The sequence below is a fragment of the Salmo trutta genome, chromosome 6 (genome assembly GCF_901001165.1).
Source record: "Salmo trutta chromosome 6, fSalTru1.1, whole genome shotgun sequence".
NCBI lineage: Eukaryota > Metazoa > Chordata > Actinopteri > Salmoniformes > Salmonidae > Salmo > Salmo trutta.
Window position 1 is genome coordinate 17,113,019 of NC_042962.1, and position 17,297 is coordinate 17,130,315.

Here is a 17,297-nt window from a genome sequence, read left to right on the forward strand (position 1 = left end):
CTTGTAATCCACTGAGGCAAAATATAAGAAAAGGAATTTGGAATTTGACAAAGTTTAAGACTCACATACATCGACTGTGGTAGTTGTTGCAGCCAACCAAGACATATATTCTGTACATGTGGCAGTAGAGGGCAGCAAACCACTGAGTATGTGATGAACATGCCCTTCTTGCTCTCTCTCAAGTATGAATCAATGATGGTGGATAAATGAAGACCGTTTACCATTTTTATTTATGTCACGGTTCCTGTCTGCTGTAAGGCCCAGTGCATTCAAAAACATGATTTTCCTTGGTTTTATATATATATATTTACACACCATGCAGTTGGAATAATACTGTGAAATGGTGAGAATTATGATAATGCCCTTTTGGTGTAAGAGCTGTTTGATAAGACCGCCTGAAACGTCCACATCTTTAAGTGGGATGGATTTTTGGCCTGCCTGGTGTCATCACCAGGCAGTAAATTAGTTAGACTAAAGATAAAGAGTTCCAAACCTCTGCCAGCTTGACCATTTTAATTGAAAACAATCACAGTAAGGTATTTAATTGTTACCCAGAAATTATTTGATATTGAGATATATAACGGCTGCATTGGACCTTTAAGGGCTGGCTCTCCCATAGGCACCAATGATTTAGCAGCTTGGTCTGGTCCGCTTAGTTCATTAACTGTAAATTAATCAGAAAAAAGGAGCAAGTGAAATGTCTCACTCACTGTCCATCAAAAGGTGATGGAAACCCAAAACACCCTGGTGAAGATTCAACCTGCCATGAAGGCAGACCTACTGTCAGGGGTGGAGACCTTCCAGAACTCTGTCCAGATCTACTACTCAGATTATGACAAAAGGTAGAATACAGTTATCTTTTCCATTCAGACATTTTGCTCAATAGTTGATAGATTCCTGTAATCCACATGTTTTATGTTCATCAAGTGGCCCTGGAGTGGAGGGGTTGACCCCAGATGAAGCCAGCGACAGACTGCAGAGCTTCCAGGCCCAGTTCAATGAGCTGTGGAGAAAATATGTTACCTACTCTGGAGGGGAGGAGTTATTCGGCCTCTCAGTTAACGGTGACTATTCTCACATTCATATCCATATTGAAATACACTGTTTCCTGGACCCATATTTTACATATCCTTGGACTTCAAAACACTTTCAATGGAGATTCAGGACTAGGCTAATATGGCTAATATCTCTCATTAACAGAATATCCCGATCTTCAGAGAATTAAAAGAGAGCTGGGTCTTTTGTCGAAACTTTACACGCTCTACAACTCTGTCACTGAAAGTGTCACTAGTTACTATGATATCCAATGGGCTGACCTAAACATAGACAAGATCAACAATGAACTGCAGGATTTCCAGAACAGGTAGAATCCCATGGACTGTGATATGTACATGTCAATATGCTGTATTGGAAAATAATCTAAACGATAGATAACAGTTCAAATTGAGTTGCTGACTAATCCTTGTGAACATTGTGATTACTCTATTTTTCCACTTTCCATAAGAATCCGGAAACTTCCCAAGGCATTGAAGGAGTGGCAAGCCTTTAGTGACCTGAAGAAGACAATCGATGACTTCAACGAGACGTGCCCCCTACTTTACATGATGGCTAACAAGGTGAAACAATACCTTTAATTTAATCATCTACAACTCATATTGCTTTTCCTGACGTTTGTCCCTTTCAATCCCCTCTCCCTTTCAGGCGATGATGTCCAGGCATTGGAGCCGCCTGAGTGACCTCACAGGTCACATCTTTGAGGTGGAGTCGGAGAGCTTTGCCCTCAGAAACATCATGGAGGCACCACTGCTCAAATACAAAGAGGATATTGAGGTACTATGTCACCAAATCACCTCACCAAAATGGGCAAACAATATACTTGTAAAATAGAATTAGGCGTGCTGTGTTTATCTGGACAGGATGTGTGCATCAGCGCGGTGAAGGAGAGGGACATTGAGGCCAAACTGAAAGACGTAGTGGCAGAGTGGAGCAGTCACACGCTCACCTTCGCCCCCTTCAGGAACCGGGGAGAACTGCTACTGAAGGGTACTGACACTGCAGAGAAGGTGGCCCTCATGGAGGACAGTCTGATGGTGCTGGCCTCGCTCATGAGCAACCGGTAGGTACCACCACATCAACTGGGTTTCGAACCCAGGTACCACATTATTAGTAATCAGACATTAATTCAGAATTTAATTCAATGTTCAATGTTTACTGTATTTCTTCTAGGTGACCATACAGATAGTTGTCGATGGCGGCAGGTAGCAAAGCGGTTGAGCGGCAGGTAGCGTAGCGGTTTGAGAATTGGGCCAATAACCGAAAGGTCGCTATTTCGAATCCCTGACCCGACAAGGTGAAAAATCTATCTGTGCCCTTGAGCAAGGAATTTAACCCTAATTGCTCCAAGGTCACTGTTAATAATGGCAGACTCTGGCCGTGACCCCACTCTCCAAGGGTGTCTCAGGGATATGCAACAAAAAACACATTTCCAATTCACACGCGTATTAATACCCACTGTACATGTGTGAAATTATACTTTCCCAGGTATAATGCCCCATTCAAGCCTTCCATCCAGCAGTGGGTGCTGAAGCTGTCTAACACCACTGAGGTCATAGAGAAATGGTTGACGGTTCAGAACCTGTGGATCTACCTGGAGGCCGTATTTGTCGGAGGGGATATCGCTAAGCAGCTGCCCCAGGTCAGAACAAGCTGAACCATGCCCTGTTTACCTGTTGATTCACTATTGTTTCACTTGAATGTGGATTCAATTGGAACTTAGTGTGGATTCCAGGCTACTCAAGTAAGGATATGGCCACTAAATCTGTCCCATATAGGAAGCCAAGAGGTTCCAGAACATTGACAAGTCCTGGCAGAAGATCATGCAGCGAGCCCACGAGGTGACAGGTGTGGTGCAGTGCTGTGTGGGGGACGAGACCCTCAGCCAGCTGTTGCCCCATCTTCTGGAGCAGCTGGAGGTGTGTCAGAAGTCTCTGAGCGGCTATCTGGAGAAGAAGAGGCTTGTGTTCCCTCGGTTCTTCTTTGTCTCCGACCCTGCTCTACTGGAGATCCTGGGACAGGCCTCAGACTCCCACACCATACAGGTACTGGACTGGACAAACTAAAAACATTCTATGGCTGGGTTACGTTAGGGCAACATTTTCTTCTACTGTTTCTCCCTGTCTGGTATGGCCATAGACACCATAGATACACTACCATGCCAAAAGTATGTGGACACCTGGTCATAATAATGTCCCTCTTTATGTCCAAAAACCGCAGTTTTGTTGGTGCGTTTAGTTCAGTAATCCAAAGGCACAAAGCGCGCTCTCAACACCCAGACAAAAAGTCAAAAAAGTACAATAAAAGTTCATAGAAACATGTCAAACGATGTTTAAAATCAATCCTCAGGTTGTTTTTGTCATAAATAATCAATAATATTTAAACCGGACAAAAGCTTCGTCAATAGAAAAGGAAAAACAAGAAAGGTGCGCTCCCAATCACGCGCTGGACTCGTGTCTGGAAATTTCCACTGTCCACTCATTGAAAGTGCTGTATCTCCCTCATTTTTCAGAGTAAAAGCCTGAAACAATGCCTAAAGACTGGTCACATGTAGAAGAAGCCATAGAGATCGTGAACTGGGTCCTAAGTCTTTGTATGGTGGATAGGCTTTCCATAGAAAAATAGCCTTTCAAAATAATAGTACTTCCTGGATGGATTTTCCTCAGGTTTTTGCTTGCCATATCAGTTCTGTTATACTCACAGACAGTATATGCATATCCTAGCTTCTGGGCCTGAGTAGCAGGCAGTTTAATTTGGGCACGCTTTTCATCCAAAATTCCGAATCTGCCCCCTACCCCAGTGTAGTTAACCCACTGTTCCACAGGCGCTGATGACATGGATGTTGAGTAAGGCAGCCCCCCGCACCTCTCTGATTCAGAGGGGTTGGGTTAAATGCGGAAGACACATTTCAGTGGAATTCATTCAGTTGTATAACTGACTAGGTATCCCCTTTTCCTTCTTCAGTAAGGCCATTCTGCTGTCAATGTTTGTCTATGGAGATTGCATGGCTGTGTGCTCGATTTTATACACCTGCAGCAATGGGTGTGGCTGCTATAGCCGAAACCACTAATTTGAAGGGGTGTCCACATGTATTAATTGCTTGGTGTTTTAACTATTGTTTCAATGTGTAACTGTGCAGTCTGCATGATGTTTTTTGACTGCATAAAATGAAATCAATCAAAATCAATCAAATGTAGTGAGTTTCTAGTTCTATCATTTGTCGTTATCACAAATTAAACCTCTCTCAAACTGTAACTTGTCTTCTCCTTTGGGTACAGGCTCATCTGCTGAGTCTTTTCGACAATGTGAACTGTGTGGTTTTCCATGATAAGAACTATGACCAGATCCTAAGCTTCCAGTCCCAGGAGGGAGAGACAGTAGACTTGTCTGAACCTGTTTTAGCTCAGGTACACTTAACCTACTGTACACACTGCTGAGTTGAAGGCAATGCTCCTCAATGCGTGACTCACATTTGGTATTGCTGTTCGGATACGTTTCAATACAAAATGAAAGTTTCTTATTCCCATAATAAAAAGCCATTCTGCTTTGATTCCTGATCATCCATCTATTTTACATGTTCACTGGTAGACTAATCATGAGGCCCAGATCCATTACTGAACATTGTCCTCTGATGGTGTCCGATAGGGAAATGTGGAAGCCTGGCTGGGGCTCTTGCTGGACAGAGTGAGGAAGACCATCCATGGCATTATCCGTCAGGCTCACATGTCCATCAGTGACGCAGGACTAAAGCTGGTGGAGTTCCAGTCTGTGTTCCCAGCCCAAGTGGGTCTGCTGGGCATCCAGATGATCTGGACCAGGGATGCAGAGGAAGCCCTGGGGTTCAGCAAGGGAGACAAAAAGGTAACAATCTGGGCATTCAACTACTGTACATGTAAGATACTTGCAAGTATTTGAGGTGTGCTTGATTTAGCTTGGAGCTTCCACTTTTGGGACCATTCCATTGGTGCTATTATACTGGGCAAAGTATATATTGTAGAATGTGGTTATACTGTACCTGAAACGGAATTGCATTATTATTATGTTTAACCTTTATTTAACTAGGCAAGTCAGTTAAGAACTAATTCTTATTTACAATGACGGCCTACCCTGGCCGAACCTTAACCCGAACGACGCTGGGCCAATTGTGCGCCGCCCTATGGGACTCCCAATCAAGGCCGGTTGTAATACAGCCTGGAATCCAACCAGTGTCTGTAGTGACGCCTCAAGCACTGAGATGCAGTGCCTTAGGCCATTGCACCACTCGGGAGCCAGAATCTTCACCTCTAGACAAGAAGTAGCTTTATTTCTAAAATTTGATTGTGTGGATACGATGTTGAATAATCTCTTTTGTGTCTTCTTCTTACTTCTTGACTTGATTGCACAGATCATGCAAACTACCAATCAAAAGTTTGGGGATATCCTGAATGAGCTGATTGATATGACCACTCGAGAATTGACCAGGAATGAACGCACCAAGTATGAGACTCTGATCACCATCCATGTGCATCAGAAAGACATATTCGACGACCTGGTGAGCATCCCTTTTGCATTTTTTCAAAGAACCCTGCATATTTTTGATAAGACTTATCCCCAACCACATACAAGTTGATGTATTAATTATCTTAGAAGCCTTATAGTATTTTTTGCAAAAGCCCCGCAATAGTAAGATATTGGAATGCCATATTTTCTTTTCAATGCAACATTTATACAACCTATTTTTCAGTAAGAAAGGGGGCACATTTTCCATGAACAACCTCTAGAATATTCATTGGGCATTTCATAAGGTATCTTATTAAGCTTTGCATGAGTCTCCCTCTGGCTATACTATATAAACGTAATCCATGACTAAATCCACATCCCAATATCACTCAGGTGCGAATGAACATCCGATCGACATTAGACTTTGAGTGGCAGAAGCAATCCCGCTTCTACTTCATCGAGGACAAGGACAGATGTATAATCCAGATCACTGATGTGGAGTTTAGCTACTGCAATGAATACCTGGGCTGTACCGACAGACTGGTCATCACCCCTCTCACTGACAGGTCTTTAATTATTACACTAATGGTATTCTATCTACTCTGAAACTCCTGCTTGTATTATAGTGTTATTGTCTTACTGGGACATATTATGGGCAGATTTCCAAAGCACAGATTAAGCCTAGTCTGGTCAAAAAAGCATATTCAATGATGATTCAGGATAAATCTCTGGGAAACCAGATCTAAGATATCTACTGTAATGCATACCGGCGCAGACAATACGGCTGAAAAGATCTTACCCAATTGCAAGTATGGGTTTGTTGCAACAACTAAGCAAACTTAAATCAGTTTTACCACATTTTTACCAGTATGTCACATGTGCAACCAGAGAAAAAAAATCCTAGACCACCTTTACTCCACACACAGAGATGCATACAAAGCTCTCCCTCGCCCTCCATTTGTCAAATCTGACCATAATTCTATCCTCCTGATTCCTGCTTACAAGCAAAAACTAAAGCAGGAAGTACCAGTGACTCGCTTGATACAGAAGTGGTCAGATGACGCAGATGTTAAGCTACAGGACTGTTTTGCTAGCACAGACTGGAATATGTTCCGGGATTCATCCAATGGCATTGAGGAGGACACCACCTCAGTCATCGGGTTCATCAATAAGTGCATCGACGACGTCGTCCCCACAGCGACTGTACATACATATCCCAACCAGAAGCCATGGATTATAGGCAACATCCGCATCGAGCTAAAGGCTAGAGCAGCCGCTTTCAAGGCGTCGGTAGCCATGAAGTGCTTTGAAAGGCTGGTCATGGCTCACATCAACAGCATCCTCCCGGACACCCTAGACCCACTCCAATTCGCATACCACCCCAACAGATCCACAGATGACGCAATCTAAATTGTACTCCACACTGCCCTTTCTCACCTGGACGAAAGGAACACCTATGTGAGAATGCTGTTCATTGACTACAGCTCAGCGTTCAACACCATAGTGCCTACGAAGCTCATCACTAAGCTAAGGACTCTGGGACTAAACACCTTCCTCTGCAACTGGATCCTGGACTTCCTGACGGGCCGCCCCCATGTGGTAAGAGTAGGCAACAACACGTCTGCCACACTGATCCTTAACACTGTACTTAGTCCCCTCCTGTATTCCCTGTTCACCCACGACTGCCTAGCCAAACACGACTCCAACACCGTCATTAAGTTTGCTGACGACACAACAGTGGTAGGCCTGATCACTGACAACGATGAGACAGCCTATAGGGAGGAGGTCATAGAACTGGCAGTGTGGTGCTAGGACAACAACCTCTCCCTCAATGTGAGCAAGACAAAGGAGTTGATCGTGGACTACAGGAAAAGGTGGGCCGAACAGGCCCCCATTAACATCAACGGGGCTGTAGTGGAGCGGGTTGAGAGTTTCAAGTTCCTTGGTGTCCACATCACCAACAATCAATCATGGTCCAAACATACCACGGCAGTCGTGAAGAGGGCACGACAAAACTTTTTCCCCCTCAGGAGACTGAAAAGATTTGGAATGGGTCCCCAGATCCTCAAAAGGTTCTATAGCTGCACCATTGAGAGCTCCCTGACCGGTTGCATCATCGCCTGGTATGGCAACAGCTCGGCATCTGACCATAAGGCGCTACAGAGGGTAGTGCGTACGGCCCACTACATCACTGGTGCCAAGCTTCCTGCCAACCAGGACATATACAATAGGCAGTGTCAGAGTAAAGCCCATTAAATTGTCAGAGACTCCAGACTGTTTTCTCTGCTACCGCACGGCAAGCGGTACTGGAGTACCAAGTTTAAGACCAAAAGGCTCCACAACAGCTTCTACCCCCAAGCCATTAGACTGCTGAACAATTAATAAAATCGCCACCGGACAATTTACATTGACCCCCCCCTTTTGTACATTGCTGCTACTCGCTGTTTATTATCTATGCATAGTCACTTCACCCCCACCTACATGTACAAATTACCTCAACTAACCTGTGCCCTCACACACTGACTCGGTACCGGTGCCCCCTGTATATAGCCTCGTTATTGTTATTCTTATTGTGTTACTTTTTATTATTACTTTTTATTTTAGTGTACTTGGTAAATATTTTCTTAACTCTTCTTGAAATGCACTGTTGGGTTAAGGGCTTATAAGTAAGCATTTCACGGTAGTCTACACTTGTTGTATTCTGCGCATGTGACTAATGAAGTTTGATTTGATTTGACCATCAGCACAATGATGACTGACATGTTCGGACTCCACTAGGTGTTACATCACCCTGTCCCAGGCCCTGGGTATGAGTATGGGCGGAGCCCCGGCAGGGCCGGCTGGTACAGGTAAGACCGAGACCACCAAAGACATGGGCCGTTGCCTGGGGAAGTACGTTGTCGTCTTCAACTGCTCTGACCAGATGGACTATAGAGGGCTAGGACGAATCTATAAAGGTACTAAAGCTTGCCCATGGGGAGATAACATGGAAAGGTCTCTGACTTGACAATTAATCAAAGCTAAATATGATCTGTCAATACTCATAAAACATTGTTATGAATGTTGCTCTGACACACATGAAGAGGTTATGAGGGTTTTACTAAATGTGTCACAAAGACATATGTACAGTGCGGCCCCTTTAAATGAAGCATTTCCTAAAAATAACCACCATAGCATATGGAATTATGCAGAGTACATAAAGGGTATAAACGGAGAGCAAACGTTATCTGCAGGTTTGGCTCAGTCAGGTGCATGGGGCTGCTTCGATGAGTTCAACCGCATCGAGCTCCCTGTCCTGTCAGTAGCAGCCCAGCAGATCTATATAGTGTTGCAGTGCAAAAAGAACAAGAAGACACAGTTTATCTTCACGGATGGGGACTTGGTGGAAATGGACAGAGAGTTTGGCATCTTCCTAACCATGGTGAGAGAATATCACATTTCACATTTTCACTAACATTGTGCTACATGCATGTAAGGTTCAAATACCAACTGTGAAAGGAAGATTTACTAGACATGATTTAGTGTGGTTTGTATACTCTTATTTTTTTAAATAACATTTTTCACCCCAATTTCGATCTTGTCTCATCGCTGCAACTCCCCAATGTGCTCGGGAGGTGAAGGTCGAGTCATGCATCCTCCAGAACATGACCCGCCAAACCCCACTTCCTAATACCCGCCCGCTTAACCCGGAAGCCAGCCGCACCAATGTGTAGGAGAAAACACCGTTCACCTGACGACTGAGGTCAGCCTGCAGGCCCCCGGCCCGCCACAAGGAGTTGCTAGAGCGCGATGAGCCAAGTAAAGGCCCCCCCTGCCAAACCCTCCCCAACCCGGGCGACGCTGGACCAATTGTGAGGCGCCCTATGGGACTTCCGATCACAGTCGGTTGTGATACAACCAGGGATCGAACCCAGGTCTGCAATGCAGTGCCTTAGACCGCTGCACCACTCGGGAGGCCCCTTGGTTTACTTAATCCCTTCTTGAGTCAATTGTCAATGTGATGTCTCCTATTATCTCTGTTCTACTGGTCTTCTCAAACGGCAGAACCCTGGATATGCTGGCCGCCAGGAGCTTCCAGAGAACCTGAAGATCCAGTTCCGAACGGTGGCCATGATGGTTCCAGACAGAGCCATCATCATGAGGGTGAAGCTAGCCAGCGCTGGTTTCCGTGACAACCAAGTCCTCAGCCGCAAGTTCTACACCCTGTACAAGCTGTGTGAAGAGCAACTCTCCAAGCAGGTAATATCAAGGTGGTTGGTTTCTCAAATGACTGCCTCGCCTGGTTCACCAACTACTTCTCAGACAGAGTTCAGCGTGTCAAATCGGAGGGCATGTTGTCCGGACCTCTGGTAGTCCCTATGGGGTGCCACAGGGTTCAATTCTCGGCCGACTCTCTTCTCTGTATACATCAATGATGTCGCTCTTGCTGCTGGTGATTCTCTGATCCACCTCTACGCAGACGACACCATTCTGTATACTTCTGGCCCTTCTTTGGACACTGTGTTAAGTAACCTCCAGACGAGCTTCAAAGCCATACAACTCTCCTTCCGTGGCCTCCAACTGCTCTTAAATGCTAGTAAAACTAAATGCATGCTCTTCAACCGATCGCTGCCCGCAACAGCCCACCCGTCCAGCTTCACTACTCTGGACAGTTCTGACTTAGAATATGTGGACAACTACAAATACCTAGGTGTCTGGTTAGACTGTAAACTATCCTTCCAGACTCACATTAAGCATCTCCAATCCAAAATTAAATCTAGAATCGGCTTCCTATTTCGCAACAAAAGCATCCTTCACTCATGCTTCCAAACATACCCTTGTAAAACTGACTATCCTACCGATTCGCGATGTCATTTACAAAATAGCCTCCAACACTCTACTCAGCAAATTGGATGCAGTCTATCACAGTGCCATCCGTTTTGTCACCAAAGCCCCATATCTACCTACCACTGCAACCTGTATGATCTCGTTGGCTGGTCCTCGCTTCATATTCGTCGCCAAACCCACTGGCTCTAGGTCATCTTTTAGTCTTTGCTAGGTAAAGCCCCGCCTTATCTCAGCTCACTGGTCACCATAGCAGCACCCACCCATAGCACGCACTCCAGCAGGTATATTTCACTGGTCACCCACAAAGCCAATTCCTACTTTGGCCGCCTTGCCTTCCAGTTCTCTGCTGCCAATGACTGGAACAAACTGCAAAAATCACTGAAGCTGGAGACTCATATCTCCCTCATTAACTTTAAGCACCAGCTGTCAGAGCAGCTCACAGATCACTTCACCTGTACATAGCCCATCCAACTACCTCATCCCCATACTGTTATTTATTTATTTTGTTCCTTTGCACCCCAGTATCTCTACTTGCACATTCATATTCTGCACATCTATTACTCCAGTGTTTAATTGCTATATTGTAATTATTTCGCCACTATGGCCTATTTATTGCCTTACCTCCCTTATCCTACCTCATTTGCACACACTGTATATAGACTTTTTCTATTGTATTATTGACTGTGTTTGTTTATTCCATGTGTAACTCTGTGTTGTTGTTTGTGTCGCACTGTTTTACTTTATCTTGGCCAGGTCGCAGTTGTAAATGAGAACTTGTTCTTAACTAGCCTACCTGGTTAAATAAAGGTGAAATAAAATAAAATAAAAAAAGGTCAAAAGGTCACAGTAGCACCATAGACAGTACACACTTGTAATCAATCCTTATCAAGAACTTTGGTCACCAGTCAGATTGATTATAAGCGTCTCCTCTCACATGATCTTCAAGGTCCACTATGACTTTGGGCTAAGGAACATCTTGTCAGTGTTGAGGACACTGGGTTCAGTGAAGAGGTCCAACCCCACTGAGCCAGAGAAAACGGTAGTGATGCGGGTGCTGCGCGACATGAACCTCTCCAAACTGGTACAGTCAAGTTTTCTTCTACCCTACAATCCAAGTGGTACTTCACCTTTATCCTTCACACTGAAAGTAGAAGTATCTGAATTTGTGTCATCCTCAATGATTTTATGAATTGACATGAATGATTTACATTTTTTATGGTAAAAAAAATGAACAAAATCCCTGTGTCTCTGACCAGGTGGATGAGGACGAGCCTCTGTTCATGAGTCTGATCAACGACCTGTTCCCTGGGATCATTCTGGACAAAGCAGGCTACCCCGACCTGGAGGCTGCCATCCACACCCAGACCCAGCAGGCTGGCCTCATACCTCACCAGCCCTGGGTCCTCAAACTGGTGCAGCTCTACGAGACCCAGCGGGTTCGCCACGGTCAGTCAACGAGCACTCACACCTTCTGTTCTAAAGCTGTAGTGGAGATGGTTTGGTGTTCGTCACGGTTAGTCAACGTGCATTTGAACCGTCTGTTTTAAAGCTGTAGTGGAAATGGTTTGGTGTTCGGCATGGTCAGTCAATGTGCACTGAAACCTGGTTTAAAGCTGTAGTGGAGATGGTTTGGTGTTCGGCACGGTCAGTCAATGTGCACTGAAACCTGTTTTAAAGCTGTAGTGGAGATGGTTTGGTGTTCGCCACAGTCAGTCAGTCAATGTGCACTGGAACCTTCTGTTTTAAAGCTGTAATGGAGATAGTTTGGTGTTTGCCATGGTCAGTGACTCTTCACTACAGGGTTTGGCAACTCCTGTCCTGGAGGGCCGAAACCATTCTGTTTTTTTTCTTCTACCAGTTAGTTAATTGCACTCACCTAGTGTCCCAGGTCTAAATCAGGGATAGCCAGCTCCAAGACCATAAAATGCCAGGTTTTTATTATTTCCTCCTACCACAGCCCTCTATTGTAAAGCATGCATTAGACTAATGCATGTCATAACACGTGCCATAAGCAGTTGTAACAGGTAGTGCAAACTAGGTTGAACCATTTGCTCTACACACTGATATTCCTCTGCAGGCCACAGCCCCTTCTCTTTCTCTCATTCTGTGTTGATCTCATTCTCTCGCCTGTAGGTATGATGACACTAGGCCCCAGCGGAGCTGGAAAAACCACGTGCATCCACACACTGATGAGGGCCATGTTGGATTGTGGCACCCCTCACCGAGAGATGAGGATGAACCCCAAGGCCATTACTGCCTCCCAGATGTTTGGTACCCTGGATGTAGCCACTAACGACTGGACTGATGGGGTCTTCTCAACCCTGTGGAGGAAAACGCTTAAAGCCAAGAAGGTCAGCAAGGTCAATAGAGTTGGGATGGAAGGGTAGTGCCTTCAGTATGCTGTACTAGTTACAGTGTGCTCCAAAGGTATTGGGACAGTGACACATTGTTTGTCGTTTTGGCTCTGTACTCCAGCACTTTGGATTTTAAATGATACAATGAGGACTATGAGGTTAAAGTGCACACTGTCAGCTTTAATTTGATGGTATTTTCATCCATATCAGGTGAACCATTTAGAAATTACAGAACTTTTTGTACATAGTCCCCCCATTTTAGGGGACCAAAAGTATTGGGTCAAATTCACTTATGTGTATCAAAGTAGTCAAAAATGAAGTATTTGATCCCATATTTATAGCACATAGTGACTACATCAAGCTTGTGACTCTACAAAATTGTTGCATGTATTTACTGTTTTTTGTATTGGTTGTGTTTCAGATTATTTTGTGCCCAATAGAAATGAATGGGACATAATGTATTGTGTCATTTAGGAGTCACTTTTATTGTAAATAAGAATAGAATATGTTTCTAAACACTTCTACATAAATATGGATGCTACCATGATTATGGATAATCCTGAATGAATCGTGAATAATGATGAGTGAGAAAGTTAGACACACAAAAGTGTTACTGTCCGAATACCTTTGGCGCTCACTGTAGTTAGGTGTACTCTGAGGTTAAAGGGGCAGTGCAGTCAAATGTGATTTTCCTGTATTTTATATATATGTCCACACTATGAGCATGGAATAATACTGTGAAATTGTGAAAATTATGATAATGCCATTTTACTGTAAGAGCGGTTTGAAATTTCCGCTTGTTTGCATGGGTGGGGTTTTTGGATCGCCCTCCTCTGCCAAAAACAGCTAGTTTTCAGGTTACATATCCCTCCCATTAGACTCCTCCAATTAGGCCCCTCACAATTAGTTATGAGTTATGACTATCTGCGCCAGATGGTTGTCGTACTAGTTCTCATTTTTATTCTATTTCACTGTTTCTCTCCCCAAGGGGGAGCACATCTGGATCGTGCTGGACGGCCCTGTGGACGCCATCTGGATTGAAAACCTCAACTCAGTCCTGGACGACAACAAGACCCTGACCCTGGCTAATGGCGACCGCATCCCTATGGCGCCTAACTGTAAGGTGGTGTTTGAGCCCCACAACATCGACAACGCCTCCCCGGCCACAGTGTCCCGCAACGGCATGGTGTTCATGAGCTCCTCTGTGCTGGACTGGAAGCCTATCCTTCAGGCCTGGCTCCAGAGGGTGCCACCACAGCAAGCAGAGGTGCTCCTGGGCTGCTTCCATAGTGTTTTCCAGGTCTGTCTGAATATCATACTGTACTTCCATTCTCTTTTCCTACTGTAGGGTCAAACCCAGAAAGAGACACAAACACATGCAGTATGGAGGCATACACACACTGTGCTGACATTTGTTCCCATGAGAATAATCCTCTGTGGTCTTCCTGAATCTGCTGAGTCTCTCTACCTTATTCCCTGTACAGGATTTGATCAACTTTGTCTTGACTGCTGTGTCTCCCAAAATGCCCATCCTGGAGTGTATGTACATCAAGCAGACCATTGACCTTCTGCAGGTAAGCAGAATAGCCACACTGAAATCCTGTAAAAGGCACACTTGAAATGTAAATATTTTACCTATTTATTCTTAGAAATACATGTAATTTTAATCAAACTGAACTAGTCATAATACCTCTATTATGACAATAACATTGAATTCAATAGACATGTCCACCCCAATGGCTGAAGTGTTGATTTAAAAGCCAAAGCTCAATGTGGAACCTTTTTCCAGGGTCTACTTCCTGCAGTGGAGGAAAAGCAGACTCAGGGGGATGTATCACGGCTCTTTGTGTTTGCTGTCATGTGGTCAGTGGGGGCTCTGCTGGAGCTGGAGGACAGATCCAAGATGGAGGCCTTCTTAGAGGCACATCCTGCCACTCTGGACCTGCCCCAGACCCAAGGAGACCAGACCATCTTTGAGTTCATGGTCAATGAACGTGGCCAGTGGGAGCACTGGTCCAAGAAGGTATGGCTTGTGCTGTTGCTGTTAATTGATCAATCAATCACTCCACTAATCCTTACTCTCTCCCTGCATGATGACGTCACCTCCAGGTGCCAGAGTACAAGTATCCCACAGACTCTGTCCCGGACTACTCATCTATCCTGGTGCCCAACGTGGACAACGTGAGGACAGACTTCCTGATGCAGACCATCATGAAACAAGGCAAAGCCGTGTTGCTCATCGGGGAACAGGGGACCGCTAAGACCGTCATGATCAAGGTCTGAGATATAGATTTGTGAATGTAGATGTGGGTTTTATGACTATCTATGACCATAATACCTCTTTATAGGATCTCAATCCTAGTCGTTCCATTGCAGGGCTATACCAGTAAGTTTGATCCTGAAACTCAGCTGAGCAAGAGCTTAAACTTCTCCTCGGCCACCCTGCCCAGTATGTTCCAGAGGACCATAGAGAGCTACATTGACAAGAGGATGGGCTCCACCTACGGGCCACCGGCAGGCAAGAAGATGACTGTGTTTGTGGATGACATCAACATGCCCGTTATCAACGAGTGGGGTGACCAGGTTAGTGCCATTTTGTAACATGAATCCAGATGTTAATTTTGATCGTAGCTATCAACATGAACCTGGCTTTATTTACACTTTACCAAAATATTGTATTATTTCTCTTAATAAATTGTAATCTCATCTCCCTGTCTCTTGCACACAGATAACCAATGAGATTGTGCATCCATCCAACAGATAACCAATGAGATTGTGCGTCCATCCAACAGATAACCAATGAGATTGTGCGTCCATCCAACAGATAACCAATGAGATTGTGTGTCCATCCAACAGATAACCAATGAGATAGTGCGTCAGCTGATGGAGCAGGGTGGTTTCTACAGCCTGGAGAGACCAGGGGAGTTCACCAGCGTGGTGGATGTTCAGCTGGTGGCGGCCATGATCCACCCCGGAGGCGGGCGCAACGACGTGCCTCAGCGCCTCAAGAGGCAGTTCAGCACCTTCAACTGCACTCTGCCCTCCAACTCCTCCATCGACAAGATCTTCTGCACTGTAGCACAGGGCTACTTCTGCCCCGAGAGGGGCTTCCCTGAGGAGGTGTGCACCCTGGCCAGCGCCCTGGTGCCCACCACTAGGAGGGTGTGGCAAGCTGTCAAAGCCAAGGTGCAGTACTGTGACATACCTAACACAGCCAGAGGAGGATGGAGGGAGTCTGGTTCCTCTTGAGATTAGTTTTTCCTTGCCACTGTGCTGCTGCTTGTGCTTCGGGGGTGTAGGCCGTGTTGCAAAAAAATGAATGATTAATTCATTCATCCATTTATGTGACATCCTCAGATGCTGCCCTCCCCAGCCAAGTTCCACTACATCTTCAACCTGCGGGACCTCAGTCGTATCTGGCAGGGTATTCTAACGGTGAGGACCGAGGTGTGCCAGGGGCCAGAGGTGCTGGCGTCACTCTTCCACCACGAGTGCACCCGGGTCATTGCTGACCGTTTCATTGACCACAAGGACAGACAAAGCTTTGACAGCATGCTGGAGAAGGTGGGTATGGAGTGTGGATTCTGTTCATATATCCTCTGCTATGCGGTTTGAATTGGTGTCCTGTTCTCAACAGGTGTTACTTTATAAAGATGGACATATACTTAGGCATTTGAATATCACATTTTAGAATTATAGTTTTTTTGAAATTGGCTTGGTTTCATTATAGAATAACACGTGTTTTGATTTCATATTTTACTTTTAATAACACTACATCTTTCTCACTATATTTCTGAAAACATATTTATATTTAAACATCAATCTTACTCGCATTGTTAAACACATTATCAAACTGGTTACCAACCACAGAGAGCTGTCTCCCTTAGGTTACAGTGGAGGAGCATGGAACAGCCATGATAGAGCACCCCCAGTGGGAGGCCTACTTTGTGGACTTCCTGAAGGATGCCCCCGAGACCACAGGGGAGGAGCCGGAGGACATGGAGCTGGAGGCCCCCAAGGTCTATGAGCCCATCCCCTCCTTCCAGGCCCTGTCGGAGCGCCTCGCCACGTTCCAACTGCAGTACAACGAGGCAGTCAGAGGCAGTGCCATGGACCTGGTCTTCTTCAAGGTAAAAACAAATTACAGTATTAACCCTTTCACACTACCGAAACCAGCCAAGCAATACATCAGTAACCTGGTCAGTGACACTGTACAGTACTGTTCTGGTTGGCTTGACAGTGTGAAAAGGATAACAGTGAATTTAGCGTTCTATTCTAAATTATAAATTGGGTGGTTCGAGCACTGAATGCTGATTGGCTGACAGCCGTGGTATATCAGACTGTATACCACGGGTATGACAAAATATTTATTTTACTGCTATAATTGCATTGGTAACCAGTTATAATAGCAATAAGGCACGTCTAGGGTTTGTGGTATGTGGCCAATATACCACAGCTAAGGGCTGTATCCAGGCACTCCACTTTGAGTTGTATATAAAACAAGCTCTTAGCCGTGGTATATTGGCCATCTACCACAAACCCCCGAGGCGCCTTATTTCTTAAGTATCCCGTATGATGGGATTT

General features: G+C 45.1%; 1 protein-coding gene across 1 annotated transcript in view; it reads left to right on the forward strand.

The window, feature by feature from the left end:
- The window catches only part of dnah5l (dynein, axonemal, heavy chain 5 like), a 65,744-nt gene that overhangs the window by 24,923 nt on the left and 23,524 nt on the right, over nt 1-17,297 (forward strand). Inside the window, exons 25-50 of the mRNA XM_029755498.1 lie at nt 724-842; nt 928-1,064; nt 1,201-1,363; nt 1,505-1,616; nt 1,702-1,830; nt 1,917-2,116; nt 2,542-2,695; nt 2,832-3,098; nt 4,332-4,460; nt 4,699-4,914; nt 5,438-5,584; nt 5,926-6,098; nt 8,311-8,489; nt 8,766-8,953; nt 9,577-9,771; nt 11,306-11,440; nt 11,616-11,805; nt 12,493-12,710; nt 13,702-14,013; nt 14,198-14,287; nt 14,503-14,736; nt 14,823-14,990; nt 15,090-15,296; nt 15,570-15,899; nt 16,071-16,277; nt 16,601-16,843. Coding sequence (XP_029611358.1) covers nt 724-842; nt 928-1,064; nt 1,201-1,363; nt 1,505-1,616; nt 1,702-1,830; nt 1,917-2,116; nt 2,542-2,695; nt 2,832-3,098; nt 4,332-4,460; nt 4,699-4,914; nt 5,438-5,584; nt 5,926-6,098; nt 8,311-8,489; nt 8,766-8,953; nt 9,577-9,771; nt 11,306-11,440; nt 11,616-11,805; nt 12,493-12,710; nt 13,702-14,013; nt 14,198-14,287; nt 14,503-14,736; nt 14,823-14,990; nt 15,090-15,296; nt 15,570-15,899; nt 16,071-16,277; nt 16,601-16,843 — 4,842 coding nt within the window. The remainder of the gene's footprint in view (nt 1-723; nt 843-927; nt 1,065-1,200; nt 1,364-1,504; nt 1,617-1,701; nt 1,831-1,916; nt 2,117-2,541; nt 2,696-2,831; nt 3,099-4,331; nt 4,461-4,698; nt 4,915-5,437; nt 5,585-5,925; nt 6,099-8,310; nt 8,490-8,765; nt 8,954-9,576; nt 9,772-11,305; nt 11,441-11,615; nt 11,806-12,492; nt 12,711-13,701; nt 14,014-14,197; nt 14,288-14,502; nt 14,737-14,822; nt 14,991-15,089; nt 15,297-15,569; nt 15,900-16,070; nt 16,278-16,600; nt 16,844-17,297) is intronic.